Source organism: Astatotilapia calliptera, chromosome 5 (assembly GCF_900246225.1).
Source record: "Astatotilapia calliptera chromosome 5, fAstCal1.2, whole genome shotgun sequence".
Classification (NCBI taxonomy): Eukaryota; Metazoa; Chordata; class Actinopteri; order Cichliformes; family Cichlidae; genus Astatotilapia; species Astatotilapia calliptera.
The window spans coordinates 14,903,146-14,918,545 of NC_039306.1; the positions used below are offsets into that span (position 1 = coordinate 14,903,146).

The window sequence follows — 15,400 nt, forward strand, 5'->3', positions numbered from 1 at the left end:
TGTAAATGATTTTGAACATGGTATAGTTATTGATGCTAGACAGTATTTCAGAAACTTCTGATCTGCAGGGTTTACAGAGAATGGGCCAAAAAAATTTATCCCGCTTTAAGGCAATTTTACTCCGGATGATACCATTATTTATTCAATAAACATCATTTTGTGTTAATCAAGTTTTAAACTTGAAACTTACACTGATTGCTGGAAAGTCTGCTGGCCATTAAACATAATACAGCTTTAGTTTTAGGGTACTTTGTCTTCACTTCTCAGGTCCAGAAGCTGTGCAGCCAAACTTCTACAGTTAAACCTGTGTTGATGCTTCAAACTCAGGAGCAGTCTTTAGATGAGACTTTTTTTCTTTTTTTTCCTGGTGTGACATAGAATTTCCAAAAAAAGCGGGGGAAAAAAAATCTCTTAACTGAAGTGAGAGACTTTTTTCACCAAAGCACCCCAGCAGGGGTTATCCCAGGTGCTGGTCTCTGTGACCTCTGAGACATCCTGTCACCTCTACTCCACATCTGCTGTTACATAAGGTCCTTCAGCCGACCTCAGACCGCTTATGGAAAGTTTTTATCAAGTCGTTTTCTCAAACCTTTCAAAATATAATCTCTGACTCAGTTTATTTCACCAGATTTTCAAATTACAGCATTATTATGTTTATTTTTGCTGTCATTGTCATAAATCACCATGTTAAATACTGACATCAATTTTATACTCTTACATCACATTTTATACATTTACACTTAGCAATTTAAAGCAATATGTGTATAAAACATGTAATCTTATATTGACGGGCTATTATAACGTAAATATCCAGGACATGTGGTAATGTGTTTGTATAGTCCCGCACATTATTTGGACATGCAAAAATATTAAAACTAATTAAAAACACTGTGGAAACTGCTGTTTTATCAATACAATAGCCTACAGATCTCTAACCTTACTGTACACCTGTGTAGCATCAGTAAAGACAATGGGGACCTGCATCACACCTTTCTTTAGCAGATACCACGTGTTGTTTTCCAAAATAAATAACCTTACAAAAACCAGATGGTGCTTGATTTTTTCTAACGTAAACTTAAATACAATAATTATAAAATGACTTAATAATACATTATAGTTTCTTTGATGTAGAAAACATTAATTTTTTTATTTGTATTTTTAAACCTGCAAATGTTTTGTTTTATTTTAAAAATGTGCATGTGTACAATAACATATTCGCACAGTTGGCTCTCGGGGCAGTATTTACTTTTAAGGGAATAGTATAGTATGTTCTACATCTTCAGTTTGTTTGTTGTTTTTAAATGTAAATGATTAAACAAAACATTATGCATCAGTTGGTAATGGATGATTGTATTGATTTGTAAATGACTTGTCATGAACAACTCGAGCTTATTATATAATATTATTCTGCATTATATTTGTAACTAACTAGACTCACTTTTTCTCTTAAAACACATTTTAGAGTCAAGGTGAAAAAAAGGCAGATGTGAAATGTAAGAGTGAGGTCAGAGGTCAAAGGTGACACGTCATATTAAGAATACACCAGCATCATTTCCTAATTGTTGCCTTTGACCTTCAATCAATCCATCTTTTCGAGCTGTCGTGTTTGCGAACGCTACCAAAAACACATGTTTTGCATGCTCCTTAATTTCCCCCCATTTTCTTTGTGAAATAAAAATATGCACATTTGTATGTCAGCCTAACACGCTCCTCTTTTAGCCTCTAAATTATCAGCCCGGATTGCCGCCCCACCGGCCCCGCAGCAGGTTGTACTCCCGGTACAGGATGTAGTCCTTCAGCCGCTCCGGCAGCGGCACGAAGCTCATGAAGACCTGGGACCGGAGACGGAGGCGGCCGAGGCTCCGGCGGATTCGCAGGCGGCAGAGATGCTGCAGGCAGCGGGTGTTTTCTGAGAGAGCAGCGGAGGAAGTGAAGGCCATCGGTGAGTTCAGGATTTTCCCTCTGAGCTAAGAGACAACATCTAATTTCAGTCACCTTGCAGTCTGCAGATGTCCGGCCACTGCTTCTGCTCCATCAGAACCGCCTTCAGTTTGGAGCACATGGTCACGTGATCCACGTAGTCCAGCAGGACACGAACCACGTGGCCCGACAGGTGTTTCAGCCAGGAAACTGTGATCACCTCGCAGAACTGCGCTGACGGACAAACGGAAGAGCTTTTATTTTATCACTGAAAACAAACAGAGAAGGTTTGCCGTCTGAGTCATGATTACCTTAAACCTGTGATCTGGAGAAAGGAAAATTTGGCTTTTTGTGGAAAGTACCATGTTCCTGATCGTTTTATGTGTCCTTGGAGAACAATTAAACAAAAAAAAAAAGAAAAGATCTACATATAGACCTAGTAGTTGCTTGGGGTTGGAGTTTTCACTGATGATAAAGAGGCTGAAGTTCCAGCAGCTTGTAGTATAAAGAACAACTTTATTGATTGACATGCGTTTTAGCCTATTGCCTTAGGTCATCAGCAATATATTGCAGACAGCACTTAAAAACGACATGTGTGGGGTATACTTTAAAATATACCTTAAAATGTCTGTCCTTTTAGAGAAAAGTGTCACATCTCTTTTATTTAGTCTAGAGCTCATTTAACAAAACTTGACCAAAGTAGCTTAGAGACAGGCACATTTACATTCCAGGTCTCTTAAAAAAAACAGTTTTAAAATACATGAAAAGCTCAAAGACTTGTTTTATTGTGTTAACTAACTACTGTAGATTGTAAAAATCATGGTCATTTAAATAGTCATCATTAAATGTGTTCATGATTTTCAAATTGCTCTCCCCTACGCAAACTGCCCACCTGGGCTCAAGACTGCCATGAACTGAAAACTGCTAGAACATTAGCGTGACTGACCACAGTGAAGTGAGTTTTAAATAATTATGGGCTGACAGGTTGTCAACCAAGAAAGAAACCCCTGCGCCAAAATTGACACTTTCAAGCTCAACTGAAATTTGTATCTACCCACATGGACAAGCTAAATACCTTGTGGAGAAAAGTTTTATGGTTTGGGACTGTTGGACAGAATAATAAAGAGGGAAAAATACTTTCACACTCTTCAACTCCATCTCTAATACAGAGCTAGATGGTTGAAACTTGGACATAATTGAGTCTTCCAAAAGGACAGTAATGGTTTTGGGATGGATGAAGTGGGTTAACATTAAGTTTCAAATCTGTATGTGCACTTCGACCCTGTGTGGATAAGAGAAAATCCAAAATGAATTCAAACTTGTGCAAGTCATTAAAGACTTATGCCGTACAATCATTCCACCCTGGAAAAACAACAGTTCAAAGAAATCATGAAAAGCTTGAAATTACCATGGCATTCATTCCCATGATGTGTGCATAAACTTCTCACAACTAGTAGGTGAAGTTGTGTCAGAAACCTTTATCTCATTTAACACTGGTGATGACTTCGACTGATCATAGGACTATTTTGGTGGTGAGATTTTTAAATATCTTGGCTCACCTAGAGAAACATGCAGGTTTTACTTCCATCTTTTATGTACAGCCTACATGTCACCTTTTATATTACCATGGTGTCTTTGATCACACTGTCACTCCATCCCTCATAGTCTTCAGGGATGTGGGGTTTGTTTCCATAGGGACAGTCAAAGCAGCGCTCCACATTGTAACCATAGTTACACAGCATCCTGAGAATCACCTGACACACATGACATGAAAACACGATAACATGAGTGAAGCTGTTGAATCTGCAGTAGAGATGTACTGAATAAAGACGGCGGCTCACCTCGTCTTTGAAAGCGTACTGCAGCGCTGACGGGAAGTGAGTCGTGTTTATCCTGGCGTAATAGTTGACGTTGGCTCCGAACCGCAGCAACAGGTCCATCAACTCATAGTTGCCCATGCGCAGTGCAACCTAAAAAAAACAGAACGCTGAATCATAAACAGTGGTATTATTTTCTTTCCTGATGAACAGACCCAGATTCAACCACCCAGCTCAGGACATTGTACCAAACCTTTAAGGAAGCCACGCCCACATCCACAAATTGAGGTTTTGCTTGCATATTAGGGAAGAACATTAGGTGAGATATCTGGGTGTCATCCCAGGAGGAAATTTTAATCCTCAGATAGTCAGTGTCATAAATTTCTGGCAAATTTGTTCATTTTCTGCATACATTTATGATGAAAATGCCTTTTCTAATGTAAAGAAACCACATGATAAACACACGCTGGTATTCTGCTGCTTCTTTGATGTTTTAATTTGAGAAAAAAAGCATGTGGAGGGCACATGCCCCCCACCCCACCCCTGAGATCAGCACCTGTGCTTGCATTTGTACCTGCAGACATTTGACCGGGTCCTGGTTGGTCATGGCTCCGGCCTCCAGCAGCAATTTTGCTGACGGCATATCATTATTAGAGACGGCAAAGAAGAGAGCTGACTTCCTCTCATCATCGTAGCTGCGGCGAACCCAGGGGTGGAGCATGTAGTTGGGGTCGTACCCTGCGTCCAGCAATACCTGATAGGAGTTTGAAGATGAGGGAACATCCAAACTGGGAACTTTTGCACGAGTAATAAAAAGAAGTCATTCTAACATGATGATTTAGCCTCAACAGACCCAGACATTTCACACTATGAAATGAAGTTGCTTTGTTATATTGTCACCAACAATCCCTCATTTAGGAGAAATCTCTCTATATAAATGGTAGAGCAACAAACACATGCTGTTTACACCTACTTTTATTGATTATAGAAACACCCATAAACACACACACACACACACCTTGATGCAGTTTGTGTGTCCTCCTGCAGCAGCTGAGTGAAGGGGACTCATCCCACTGTCATTTATGTCCCTCATAGAGGTGACAGGAAGCAGTAGTTGCAGAGCTCTGACAGCAAACACACAAAGATACACATTTTTCATGCTTTTTGATTTATTTGCCGAGTTCAAATAGTGTGCAAAAGACTTGAGCCACCGCTCACTTCTTTACCATAACCTGCTAAAATGGGAAACAGGTGCAGCGATTTACTGAAACATGTCTAAACACACATGCAAATATGGTAAAACACTCTGTTCGTACAACTCCAATGAGCTTGAAAGTCAGAATTTGATATGAAGAAGAGTTCTTCTTTAGATGTTGGATGCCTTTTGTTCTGTTCTCTGACCGTTGCTGATGACTGCATTAACCTTCAGTCTGAGTAAAATAAGACTACCACCTTGGGTCTTGGACCCATGGTTTATGAGTTTTGGGGATGTTTATGGATTGTCTTGTTTTGTATTTTTCATAATCTTGTATTTTGGTTCTGTATCCTGTGTTATTTAGTCTTCTGTTTATGGTGTTCTGTTTACATTCCTGGGGTTTGTGTTGATCCCGTTTCTGTTCCTTTAGCTGCCTGATTGCTTCAGTTGATAATACGTTTTTGATAACCCCCTTAGGTGTTCCCATTCTGTCCCTCCAGTCTTGTCTCTGTGTTATTTCCTGTCTTATTTTGATAGTCTTTTGTCTCATGTGAGTTTGGTTCTACTTTCCTGTGTTTCTTGTTTTTGTTTTTCTGTGAATTAATAATTATTTTAGTTTTTTCAATTATGAGACAATGAGGTGACAGTGCTTTTTCTATAGTTTTAAGGATTTATATCTTAGGTGTGGTTTCTATGATAATTTATAGCAGCATTTCTTTGTAATGTGGAAACCCTGAGATGTTTTTTGCTTACATAATCATAAATGCATGCTTTATTAAATGTTTTCAGAAGACATTTGAACACTTACTCCAGGTGTCCTCGGTGAGCGACACGGTGGATTGGCATGTGTCCCGTGTGTTTGGCAACGTTGGCATCGGCACCATATTCCAGCAGGAGGCTGATGACGGCTGGATTACCAGACGCTGATGCTTCATACATGATGGATGCCTCGTCCTGTGCCTGAGAGAAGACGTCAGCACCTGCAGGACAAGCAACATGCTTTTAAAGCCATGGTGTGTTTTCTTCTCATTAACCCAAGATTAGTTTCTTTCTCAGCTGAATCTAACTCTGACAGTGACTTTCCAGCATCTAATGGACCATTATCTAGTTGAAGCTTCTATCACCTTTCTTCAGCAGAATCTGCACCACCTCTAGGTGACCTTCCTGAGCTGCTAGAGCCAGCGGCGTGAGGCCATAGTGGCTGCGGGGGTCGGGCCTCGCTCCGGCCTCCAGCAGCACCTTTACCATCTCCATTCTGCCCAACCGTGAGGCCTCGTGGAGGGGCCGACGGCCATGGCAACCCTCCTGGTGCACGTTGGAGCCACGCAGGAGCAGCAGCTTCACCAAGTCAAGGCGGTCTAAGCGGATCGCTGCAGACAGGCAGAATCGGACAACAACAAACATCACAGAAAAAGCTGTGAGTTAGTGTCTGAATCGGTGTTAGATCTTAGTATTGAAGTCTGGAAATGCCATGCATCTTACCCACAAATAGCGGCGAGTCCTGGTTGTCATCCTGGATGTCTGGGCTGGCTCCATGTTTGAGGAGGAAGGAGGCATTTTCTATAAGACCATGTTCTACTGCGAGGAAGAGTGGAGTCTGACCTCGCAGCGTGCAACACTTCACTGAGTCTGGGCCTGAAGCTGGAAAACAGGTGACAGATTAGTTTAAATAAAGGCCATCATCACTTACCACACATCTGCACAGATACACTGAAGCCGACACAAACCTTTGTACGTGAGCTCCAGGATGCTCTGGTTGCTCTGAGATGCTGCTTCGTGAAGAGGCGTCCAGCCTCTGCTGTCTGCCAGTGAAAAGCTCTCTTTCTGTCTGACACACAGATCCTTCAGGAGCTTCTCATTACCTGCAAGGATGGACATTCATACAGAGTCTCAGTCTGCAGCATGTAAACATCAGAACCACTTTTTGTTGTTTTATGTGAAGTATACTGTGGTTCAACAAATATATGTCCTCATAGAAAGAAAAATGAAGAAGAAGAACAAAACAACAATGCTGGTGCCTTTAAAGCACTCAAAGTCATCTGCAGCACCAAATTAACAACAAGGACAGTATTAAAACAGGTTTAAAATACAGGAGAAATGATTAAAAACAGATGGTAAGTGGTAATAAGTAATAAGTGGTAATAAGTCCTAAAGACAATGTGCAGAAGGTTGTGTTGGGTCTGAAGCAAGAAGGAGGAGTCAGGAGAAGAGCTCAAGCTGAGCGTAAGAAACAGAAAGATGAAGATATGCAGGAACCAAATCACTGAAAGGTGGATACTTGGTATGTTGGGGAATGGGGAGTCCATGAAGCTGGATAGGATGGTTAGGTGTAAAATGATCAGCAGACAAGATGATTCAGAGACTTTTAACATTATGGGAAATATGGACCTGACAACAATCCATACAGACAACAAAAGGGTGTATGTTGGAAAGTGAAACCTCAGAGCTAATGAGAATAACTTGACTTTTATTGTGACTGGGCTGATTGAGCGTCATCCAAGTGGTGATGGCCTGTAGGCAGGAGGTGAGGAGAGGAGGTGGCACATGTTTTTTTTTATGTGCCAGGGAAGAAGATGCAAATTCTTAGCATAAGAACTAAGCTCACTGATGTTGTTCAAGCAGTCACATGCTAGACTGCATTATGTCAAAGTCTTTTTCTTATTCCAGTTCTGAAAAAGAAAACAAAGCTTTAGCTTATTTTTTTTATTATTTAACAATAAAATCAGAAGTGTTCATCTTGTCTCACCTTGTCTAATAGCAGTGAAGATCTTACTGATGTCTGCAGATTCTGAGCTGCTGGAAAGAAAAAACAGAACAAAACAAAACAAAAACCCCACCACACTCAGTTTCCATCTGTTTTTTCTTTTACTGGCGCTATGTGATGTCAAAGAGAGCAGATCTTGAATATGGCCACATATCAATCACAAGAAAGCTGCTTAAACAAATTTGTTTCAAACAGAAAGCAAACTGAGTGGTTCAGTATTATTTTAAAGAGTGAATCATGCATATTAAGGATTCCAAAAATAAAAAACTGAAGCTGAATATGAGCACAACAAGTTCCTTAAAACATGGCAAACATCTGATTTTTCCAGGTATCTGCTGGACTGACCTCCTGTCCTCCCGCGTTGTGGCGTTTCTGTGCATCTCCTTCTGCTTGTTGCTCTCCAGCAGACTCTGTTCAATCATGTACTGAGTGGCTGCATCATCTTCATCATCCTCATCGTGAATGCCGAACCGATCAAGCTCCATGATGCCAGAATAAATGATCGCGGTCAGACCAGGTGAATCCTGCGTATTTAAATCGGGTCAGAATTTAGTCAATTTCTACTTCCTGATGTTGAAACCGGGCTGCTGAATTAAAGCGGTCATATGTTCATATTAATGGAAAGAAACCTACACAGGTCATTCCAGACACCAAAGACGAGCCTTTGGCCATGGCTCTAAGGAGACCTTGGATCTAGCTTACTTTTCTGAGAACTTAATCAGATTACTTAATCTGTGAAACCAGTGCAAGAAATTTAGAAGCAAACACTTTGCTCTTTGATTTTGTAAAATAATAAAAAATAAATAAATAAATCATCATTTACATTTAAAACATGCAAGATTCGACTCAAGCTGTGGACCTTTTATTGAAGGTCATCCATCTGTCTACTGTCAAACTAAAGCTTTTTCACAGTGTTAACCTTTCACATACACTCACCTTTCTGTTTATTAGCAACAGCTGTATGCTTGCTTATTCATGCAGCATGTGGCAGCACAAGGAGAAACTGATAAATCTCAGTGATTTTATGGTACGACTGCTGTGGCTGATCTGGAGTTTTTCTCCACAAAAAGTTGTTTTAACTCAGCTTTCCCTTACATTTTTCTTGTTTTGTTTGGCCTCAATGTTCAGTTTAATTATTGATTTTGTCTTCTGAGAATCCGGCTTTTGTCTGTCTGTGAGCTAAATGGAATTTATGGTATTTATATAGTACCTTTCTACTCAGTGGAGCACTCAATGCACTTTTTACTGGAGCGCTCATTCATCCGATCATACAGCACTTTTATCTATGCCTGAGTGCTTTCTAATTGTCTGATTAATGCATCAGGGCAACTTAGGGTTCAGCATCTTATACAGGGACACTTTGGTACACAGCTGGAGGAACCACTGAACCACTGACCTTCCAATTGGTAGATGACCCACTCTACCACCTGAGGCACAGCTAAATGTCTTATATTTCATTATTGTCTTCACCCTGCATTAGTCCCAGTTTTTTGTTTTTTGTTTGTAAAAGGCAAAAATATGCCTGAGCCCAGGAGCACTGACATTCAATGACGTTATACAATGGAATCTTTTGGAGGTCATTGCAAAAGAAAATAATATTGGAGCTGTGGAGGCTAATATTCCAAGAAAAAATATTCAGAGTTTCAGTGACTAAAGTGTTAAAATATGGGAGAAAAAACATTATAGTCATAAACTGATGTGGTCTAAAATTAAAGGTTCTTATCTAAGAAAAATACTCAGAACAAAAAGCAGCAGGAAGTGCTGTGGAGTGATTGTTCCAGGTCTGTGTTTTTATTCCTGGAAGTTCTTGAAAGTTCAAAATAATCTTCTGTGTCCTCAGGAACACAGATTTCCTTCCTTTTTATTTGTTTGTTTCTGAGTCACCTGAGAGCTGAAAATTGGTGCTACTCAACACATTATGCTCATTTTCAGACACATCGTTATTTCTGGACTCCACTCACAGATCAAAATAATCTTTGTTTAGCCTTTTCTTGGCCTTAGTGCATCCCCTCCAGTCATCACCTGACCGAAACAAGTTGTTTTAGCTCTTCCCACTTTTAAGCCAAGTTTCTACTGATTGGCTGCCCCTCATTAATGTTACGTTTAAAAGCCACAGCAGGTGAACGAGGGCTGAGGTGTCTGCGATGAGCATATTAAGGATGCCCGCTCTTTGTGACATCATAGAGAGCCAAGAGTTGAAACAACAGCCTGGAACTGAGTGTGTACTACAGCGTGAAGCAAGATGCTCAGGAGACAGGAGGCCTGAGTTCACCAGACCAGTTTAAAACTTTAAAGTAAGACCATCATCTCATTGTAGGTTTGTGAGCTGACAGATCAGATGTCACCTGTTTCCTTTACCTTGTGGTTTGGTGTTGGGTTGGCTGAGTCCCTGCAGATTCAAAGTTGTTGTTGCTGAAAGCTGGCAGAAGGAGAAGGAGGAGGTCTGTGAAACCAGAGCTTTATGTCCACACGGGTTCTCTCGATAAAGCTCCACAGCTTCTGTGTCCTTCAACAATATATGTTCATACAGCATGACTCCAAATACACACATGCGATTTACTCACCAGATTAACACATCTGCATCAGAGGCGTCTCACGTGTGTGACAATCCTGCAAAGCTCAGGCTCAGGGCCTGTCATGTTTCCTCTGTGCAGCTACAACACTCTGGCTGAGAGGACGGGGATCTGACACCAGTTACTATATTTACCTGCTGTAGACAGACAGCGTGACACTGCAGGGTGGTTAGAGCTGTTTACCCTGACACACCTCCACCCTCCAGTCTGTTTGGTGTCTGCTTCTCATTGTCAGCTCGTCTGCCTGATTTTGTTGACAATTTAGAATTAAAAAAGAAACTGTTGACACAATCATCAGAGTTTGCCTGAATTTTGTTATCAAATTATCCCAGTTTAAAAAAGCCCAACACACACCTCAGATTTGCCTTTTTTATTTTTTTTAAAGAAAACGTTCTAAGCTGTGTTCTTCAAATTGTTTAGAGCAAATATCTGGTACTGTGGCAGGACTCCAGCTGTGGACCTGCCTGGCGAGCTTCACGACACTGAGCTGTGAGCACAGACCTCACTAAAGGTTGTCAGCTGGAGGTCAGTTTGTAGGGCTCTGGCAGTGCTCCTGCTTTCGGACCTGGCACAAAGGAGCAGATACCGGTCCCACTGCTGGCCTGATGACCTTCTATGGCCCTGTCCGGCTCTCCTTGTAACTCCTCCACACTCTTAAAACTCAGCTGGAAGACAGAGTAAACCTTCTGATGGCACTGGAGGAGCTGGACTAGCCTGCAGGCACCACCTCACACTATTAGTGCCAAGGACGCAAGCATAAAGCAAAACTAGACAAAGCAGTCAGGAGGGACAAGGAGAGAGCGGTGGTCATGGATTCAAAATGGTTTCTGGATCCAACTTGTTATCCATGAAGTTTAAACGACTTGGTGTCATGATGTGACTTTTATTTATTTTAATCAGTGCAAAATGTAATTCAAACTTTTTCCACCAGAGGGCAGCGTTTCACCGTGTTTACTGAGACGTTATGAGCTGTTACCGTTAGGCATTTCTTTTTAAAAAAATTTGTTTTAGCTTGAAGCTCGTTCTCTCAAGAGGTATTTCATTTCTCCAGGGCACCACCATCAATGAACGTGTTTTTAATGACCTCCTTAAATAAAAATGACAGACTCACTGCAGCATCTGCTGTTACAAAGTGGTATCAGACTAAAACCACAGACAGCACAGATACAGCTTTAGTTTATCTCCTTGGAAATTAAGTCATAGAAACAGCTTTTATACCATTTTTAAAAGAATAAGTACCTTTAAGTGTAGTTTTTATTTTTAAATTCACTTCTTAAAATATCTTTGATTTGTTTGTATTAATTGTGTAACACTCGTAGTACCAAAGTAACTGGAAACCTGTTTTTTTAAAACTTAAAAATAATAATAACACAGGTTGGGCCACAAAATGCCATCATTTTGTGAAACGTGCAGCACTTTTAGATTTTTTCTTCTTCTGCTGAACTCAAAAGCTCCTTTTGGGGGATAAACCACTGGAAGACTTTGCTCAGTATAACCCAAAAACATGTTCTTTTTACATTAAGGGGAGGTCTGTATGTCTTCACTTATTTTTGATCCACAGTATTATGACCCAGCTTTCTGATCTGAGATCAGGTATAACTGTGTCTACATTCAAAATCAGTGTCAGAACCTTTATATTATCCCAGCCCTGTATTTAATGACTGTATGTGTGTTGAGTCGCCCACATATTTTAAATTATTTACGTCACATGAAAGGGTGAGTGCAAAATGACGACCAAACCGCAAAAATATGTTCATGTGAAACTTGTTTTTGCTACTGTTCACATTAATGAGATCTTACAAAATTACTTGAAGTCCTTATTTTGAGGATATATACAGAAAAGACTGACATTATTGGCCTGAATTAAATGTTAAACGTAAGCCAGTTTCTGGTAATATTGATGTAGTTTAACCTGAAATTCAAGCAAAAACTGTTTGCATGATTCACTGCTTAACAGTAACAAAAACATCAGTTTAACTCACTGTGCCTTAAAAACACAGTGAAATGAAAACACAAAGCAAACAGGCTGTAATTGAAAATGTGTTTATTTTATTTTATTCGTTGACTGTTTATGATCTTGGTCTCTCCTTCTTGCCTTTGTAGAGTGCCAGCAGAGACACGTTGGCCACTTTGACCACCTTGAAACGAACTCCGGGAATGTCACCGACGGCGTGACCCTTACGTCCGAAACCTGCCACCAGAACCTCGTCGTTCTCCTGCAGGTCAAGAAATAGAAACAAAAGAGGTTAGAAGAGCGAAAATTGAGAACAGAGCTAAATTATACATTTAAGAACTTTTAAGGGCCCAAAAGAAAATTACAATGAGTTAAAATCCGTAGTTTACTGCAACTTAGACATTTCATAGACACAGACACTTAAGTCCACATAAACTGGACTATTGCGGACACGGTGGCTCGATGTTTCTGTTGTAGAATCTACATAAACAATCCTCTAAAGAATAAACTCGCCACTGCCGTTTACCTCGATGAAGTTGAGGCAACCGTCATTGGGGACGAAGGCGGTGATCTTCTTGCCGTTCTTGATGAGCTGAACTCTCACACACTTCCTAATGGCAGAGTTGGGCTGCTTGGCCTCCACACCACTACAGAGAGGAAAAGTACAAAGCTCTTTAACTTAAACCCAAACACCCTTGATTATGGATTTAATAAAGAGGAACTCAAAAGACCAAAAACTACTTTATATCTTCCTAAATTACAAGTGTTAGCTGCTGTTGTGATACTTACACTTTCTCAAGTACGATCCCCTTGGCGTGAGAGGCTCCTCCGAAGGGGTTAGCCTTCAGGGCAGTGCCCAGGTGGGCCTTCTTGTACTGTTTGTCGTGCCATTTCTGCTCACGCCGGTGATTGCGGAGCTTTCTGGCAGTACGCAGACCACGACACTTTCCTGAAAGAGGGCAAAAAAAGAAGAAAAAAGCCAAAGTCAGCACACTCGGGTACGACCATTAAGATGGTACTTCAGACCTTCCCGAGTCATGCTTAACTCTTTCCCCCTTGGACACCTACTAGGGGTAACTTAAGAATATCCCCATTTGTGCATCAGTTAATGAGGATGAGCCTATACAGCAGGCACGTCCAAAGTCTGGCCCAGGGACAGATTGCAGCCAAAGTCTAGACACCCCTTCATCACAACTTACTAGGGCCACCGTTGTAAACCCAGAAAGCTGTTCTAATAAACATCAAACCACCTCTTTAATATACAACAAGTGTCTTTGTGGGGAAAAAAGAGAAAGATCAAACACAGTGATGCTGTAGATCAATTAAACGGACTCCTTAACGAGAAAGACAAAAAGGAACACGGATGCTTCTCTTCGGTGGGTACATAAAAAACTGTTCAGCCCGCTGTTCGCAGGGCAGAAACATTTCACTATCAGTCCCTATTCAACAGAAATCTGATTTGTCAGGCATCCTTCCCATGAGTGTGAGGACAGGGCTTCAGTTAAGTTTTACTTAACAGAATTTTGCCAACATATCAAAATTAGTGAGAGCTGGATAAGCGCTGGGCTAAAACTGCAGAGAACGGCTAAAGCTCGGTGCTCTCACAAAGACAACCTCCGGCTTTCAAAATGACACTTAACCCCCACCGGGTATCACTTTAACGGCATTTGCAAATCTTCGATTCAAGTACAAAACAAAAATAAGGGACAGGTAGCTTAAACTGTAACGGGAACCTTTGGTGTGCTGAGCTAATGCCGCTAACACGCCGCTAGCAGCTCAGACATGTTATGGCCGCTCCACGTTGCGGTTTCAAAGCAGCATAAAAACTGATTTTTTAAAATAATCTGGAGAGTTTTACCGACACAAACGAGTTTAAATCTGTTCGTAAGACCTTTATACGCGGCACTGTTGTGAAAACCCCCCACAGAAGTCACATTTTTGGGGTATTTGAGATTAACTTTCAGACGTACCCATGATTGCTGAGCGAGCCTGGGATGGAAAGGAAGGAACCAGGATGCACCGCGGCGATGTCTACACCGAGGCCCTCGGTTGGGCGTTGCCACGATATATGCCTGATTAAAATTATGCCATTTCACGCCAATGTTTTCACATTTAATTGTTGCAAAACAAAGAATTTGGACTCATTTTAGAATTTGGTAATTATACGTAAAACCAGTGTAGTTTTATTATTGAGAGCTGCTAATTTCCTTCTCTTATTTTTGTCTTCACTTTTTTTTTTATCTCCCTTTCAGTCAGTCGCACTATTATTATCATATTCATCACTCCCGACCCTCCCGTTTTCTCAGTTTCTGAGTAATTTACTATATTGTTTTTATTTAAAAACTGAAATTAGAGCGAAACCAAATAATTGGATATCTAAACCTGCAATTAACGGTTAAAGGGTGTCTTGTTAGTGCCCTCTAGCGGACAGAGCATGTAGTTCACACATGTGACAAATTAAAGCAAAACCTGAATCTTCACTGTGGTCTTTCTTTTCCCACTTTTGTCCAATATACCCACTACCCCTCCTCTAAATGTCCATCTGAGGTATCCCTCTGATAAACTTATTTCTAATCCGGATTATTCAAGTAACTTGCAGCAAAAATCTTAGCACCTTCACCTTCAAAGCATACATAATATCAGGCCTCTTATCATCCTATAAACCTCCCCTTTCAATCTTTCTGTCGCACTCTCTTCTTCCACTCTTTTCTGCACAGTTCATTGCTTTGGATGGTTGACACCAGGTATTTAAACTCTTCTACTGTCACTACCTCTGATCCTTGCATCTCTGGTGCACTGATGACAAGACCTTCACTCACAATGTCTGCTCAGCTGCAAAATTTAGCTCTATGTGAACAGTTAGGACAATGATGTGTCTGTATTACTGAGATAAGCAGGTGACCGAGAAGGTCAGTGCAGGACACGATCAGGCTGTTGATTAAAACCAAGAATGCTGTGTGTGAGATTTACCAGGAAAAGCTGGAAATGTCCTTAGAGAGGTTAGTCTGATTTAAAAAACGATGCATGAAGATAATCACCAGGCAATAACACAAAAGTATGAACATCTTGACCTTGTTAGTCCCGTTTGGGGGATTATATGCCGTTATCTGACAAATAAAATCACTTGCTGTGAGGTAAAGATTTTGGTGAGTGAAATTCTAGCATTTTATTAGCACC

The 15,400-nt window shown here is 40.8% G+C and overlaps 2 protein-coding genes across 5 annotated transcripts; both read right to left on the minus strand.

Moving 5' to 3' along the window:
* Positions 1-629: 629 nt before the first annotated feature.
* Positions 630-10,427, minus strand: asb14a (ankyrin repeat and SOCS box containing 14a). Of its 4 annotated transcripts, none has more exons than XM_026167392.1 (14): positions 10,261-10,426; positions 10,055-10,115; positions 8,042-8,220; positions 7,679-7,725; positions 6,660-6,794; positions 6,415-6,573; positions 6,057-6,302; positions 5,741-5,912; positions 4,756-4,861; positions 4,312-4,491; positions 3,762-3,890; positions 3,546-3,674; positions 1,996-2,149; positions 630-1,909 (listed from the first exon to the last, which is right to left on the minus strand). In XM_026167392.1, the coding sequence occupies exons 3-14, from the start codon at positions 8,179-8,181 to the stop codon at positions 1,731-1,733; spliced, it is 1,776 nt and encodes a 591-aa protein (XP_026023177.1). In that variant the 5' UTR covers positions 8,182-8,220; positions 10,055-10,115; positions 10,261-10,426; the 3' UTR covers positions 630-1,730. The 4 variants fall into 4 exon arrangements, with proteins under 4 accessions (XP_026023177.1, XP_026023176.1, XP_026023178.1 ...); XM_026167391.1 differs by having other exon boundaries at positions 7,679-7,728; XM_026167393.1 differs by lacking the exon at positions 630-1,909 and having other exon boundaries at positions 2,082-2,154; positions 7,679-7,728; positions 10,261-10,427.
* Positions 10,428-12,296: 1,869 nt separating this feature from the next.
* On the minus strand, positions 12,297-14,274 carry rps23 (ribosomal protein S23). The gene is made up of 4 exons (XM_026167405.1): positions 14,194-14,274; positions 13,013-13,172; positions 12,750-12,870; positions 12,297-12,485 (listed from the first exon to the last, which is right to left on the minus strand). The coding sequence occupies exons 1-4, from the start codon at positions 14,195-14,197 to the stop codon at positions 12,339-12,341; spliced, it is 432 nt and encodes a 143-aa protein (XP_026023190.1). The 5' UTR covers positions 14,198-14,274; the 3' UTR covers positions 12,297-12,338.
* Positions 14,275-15,400: the final 1,126 nt, after the last annotated feature.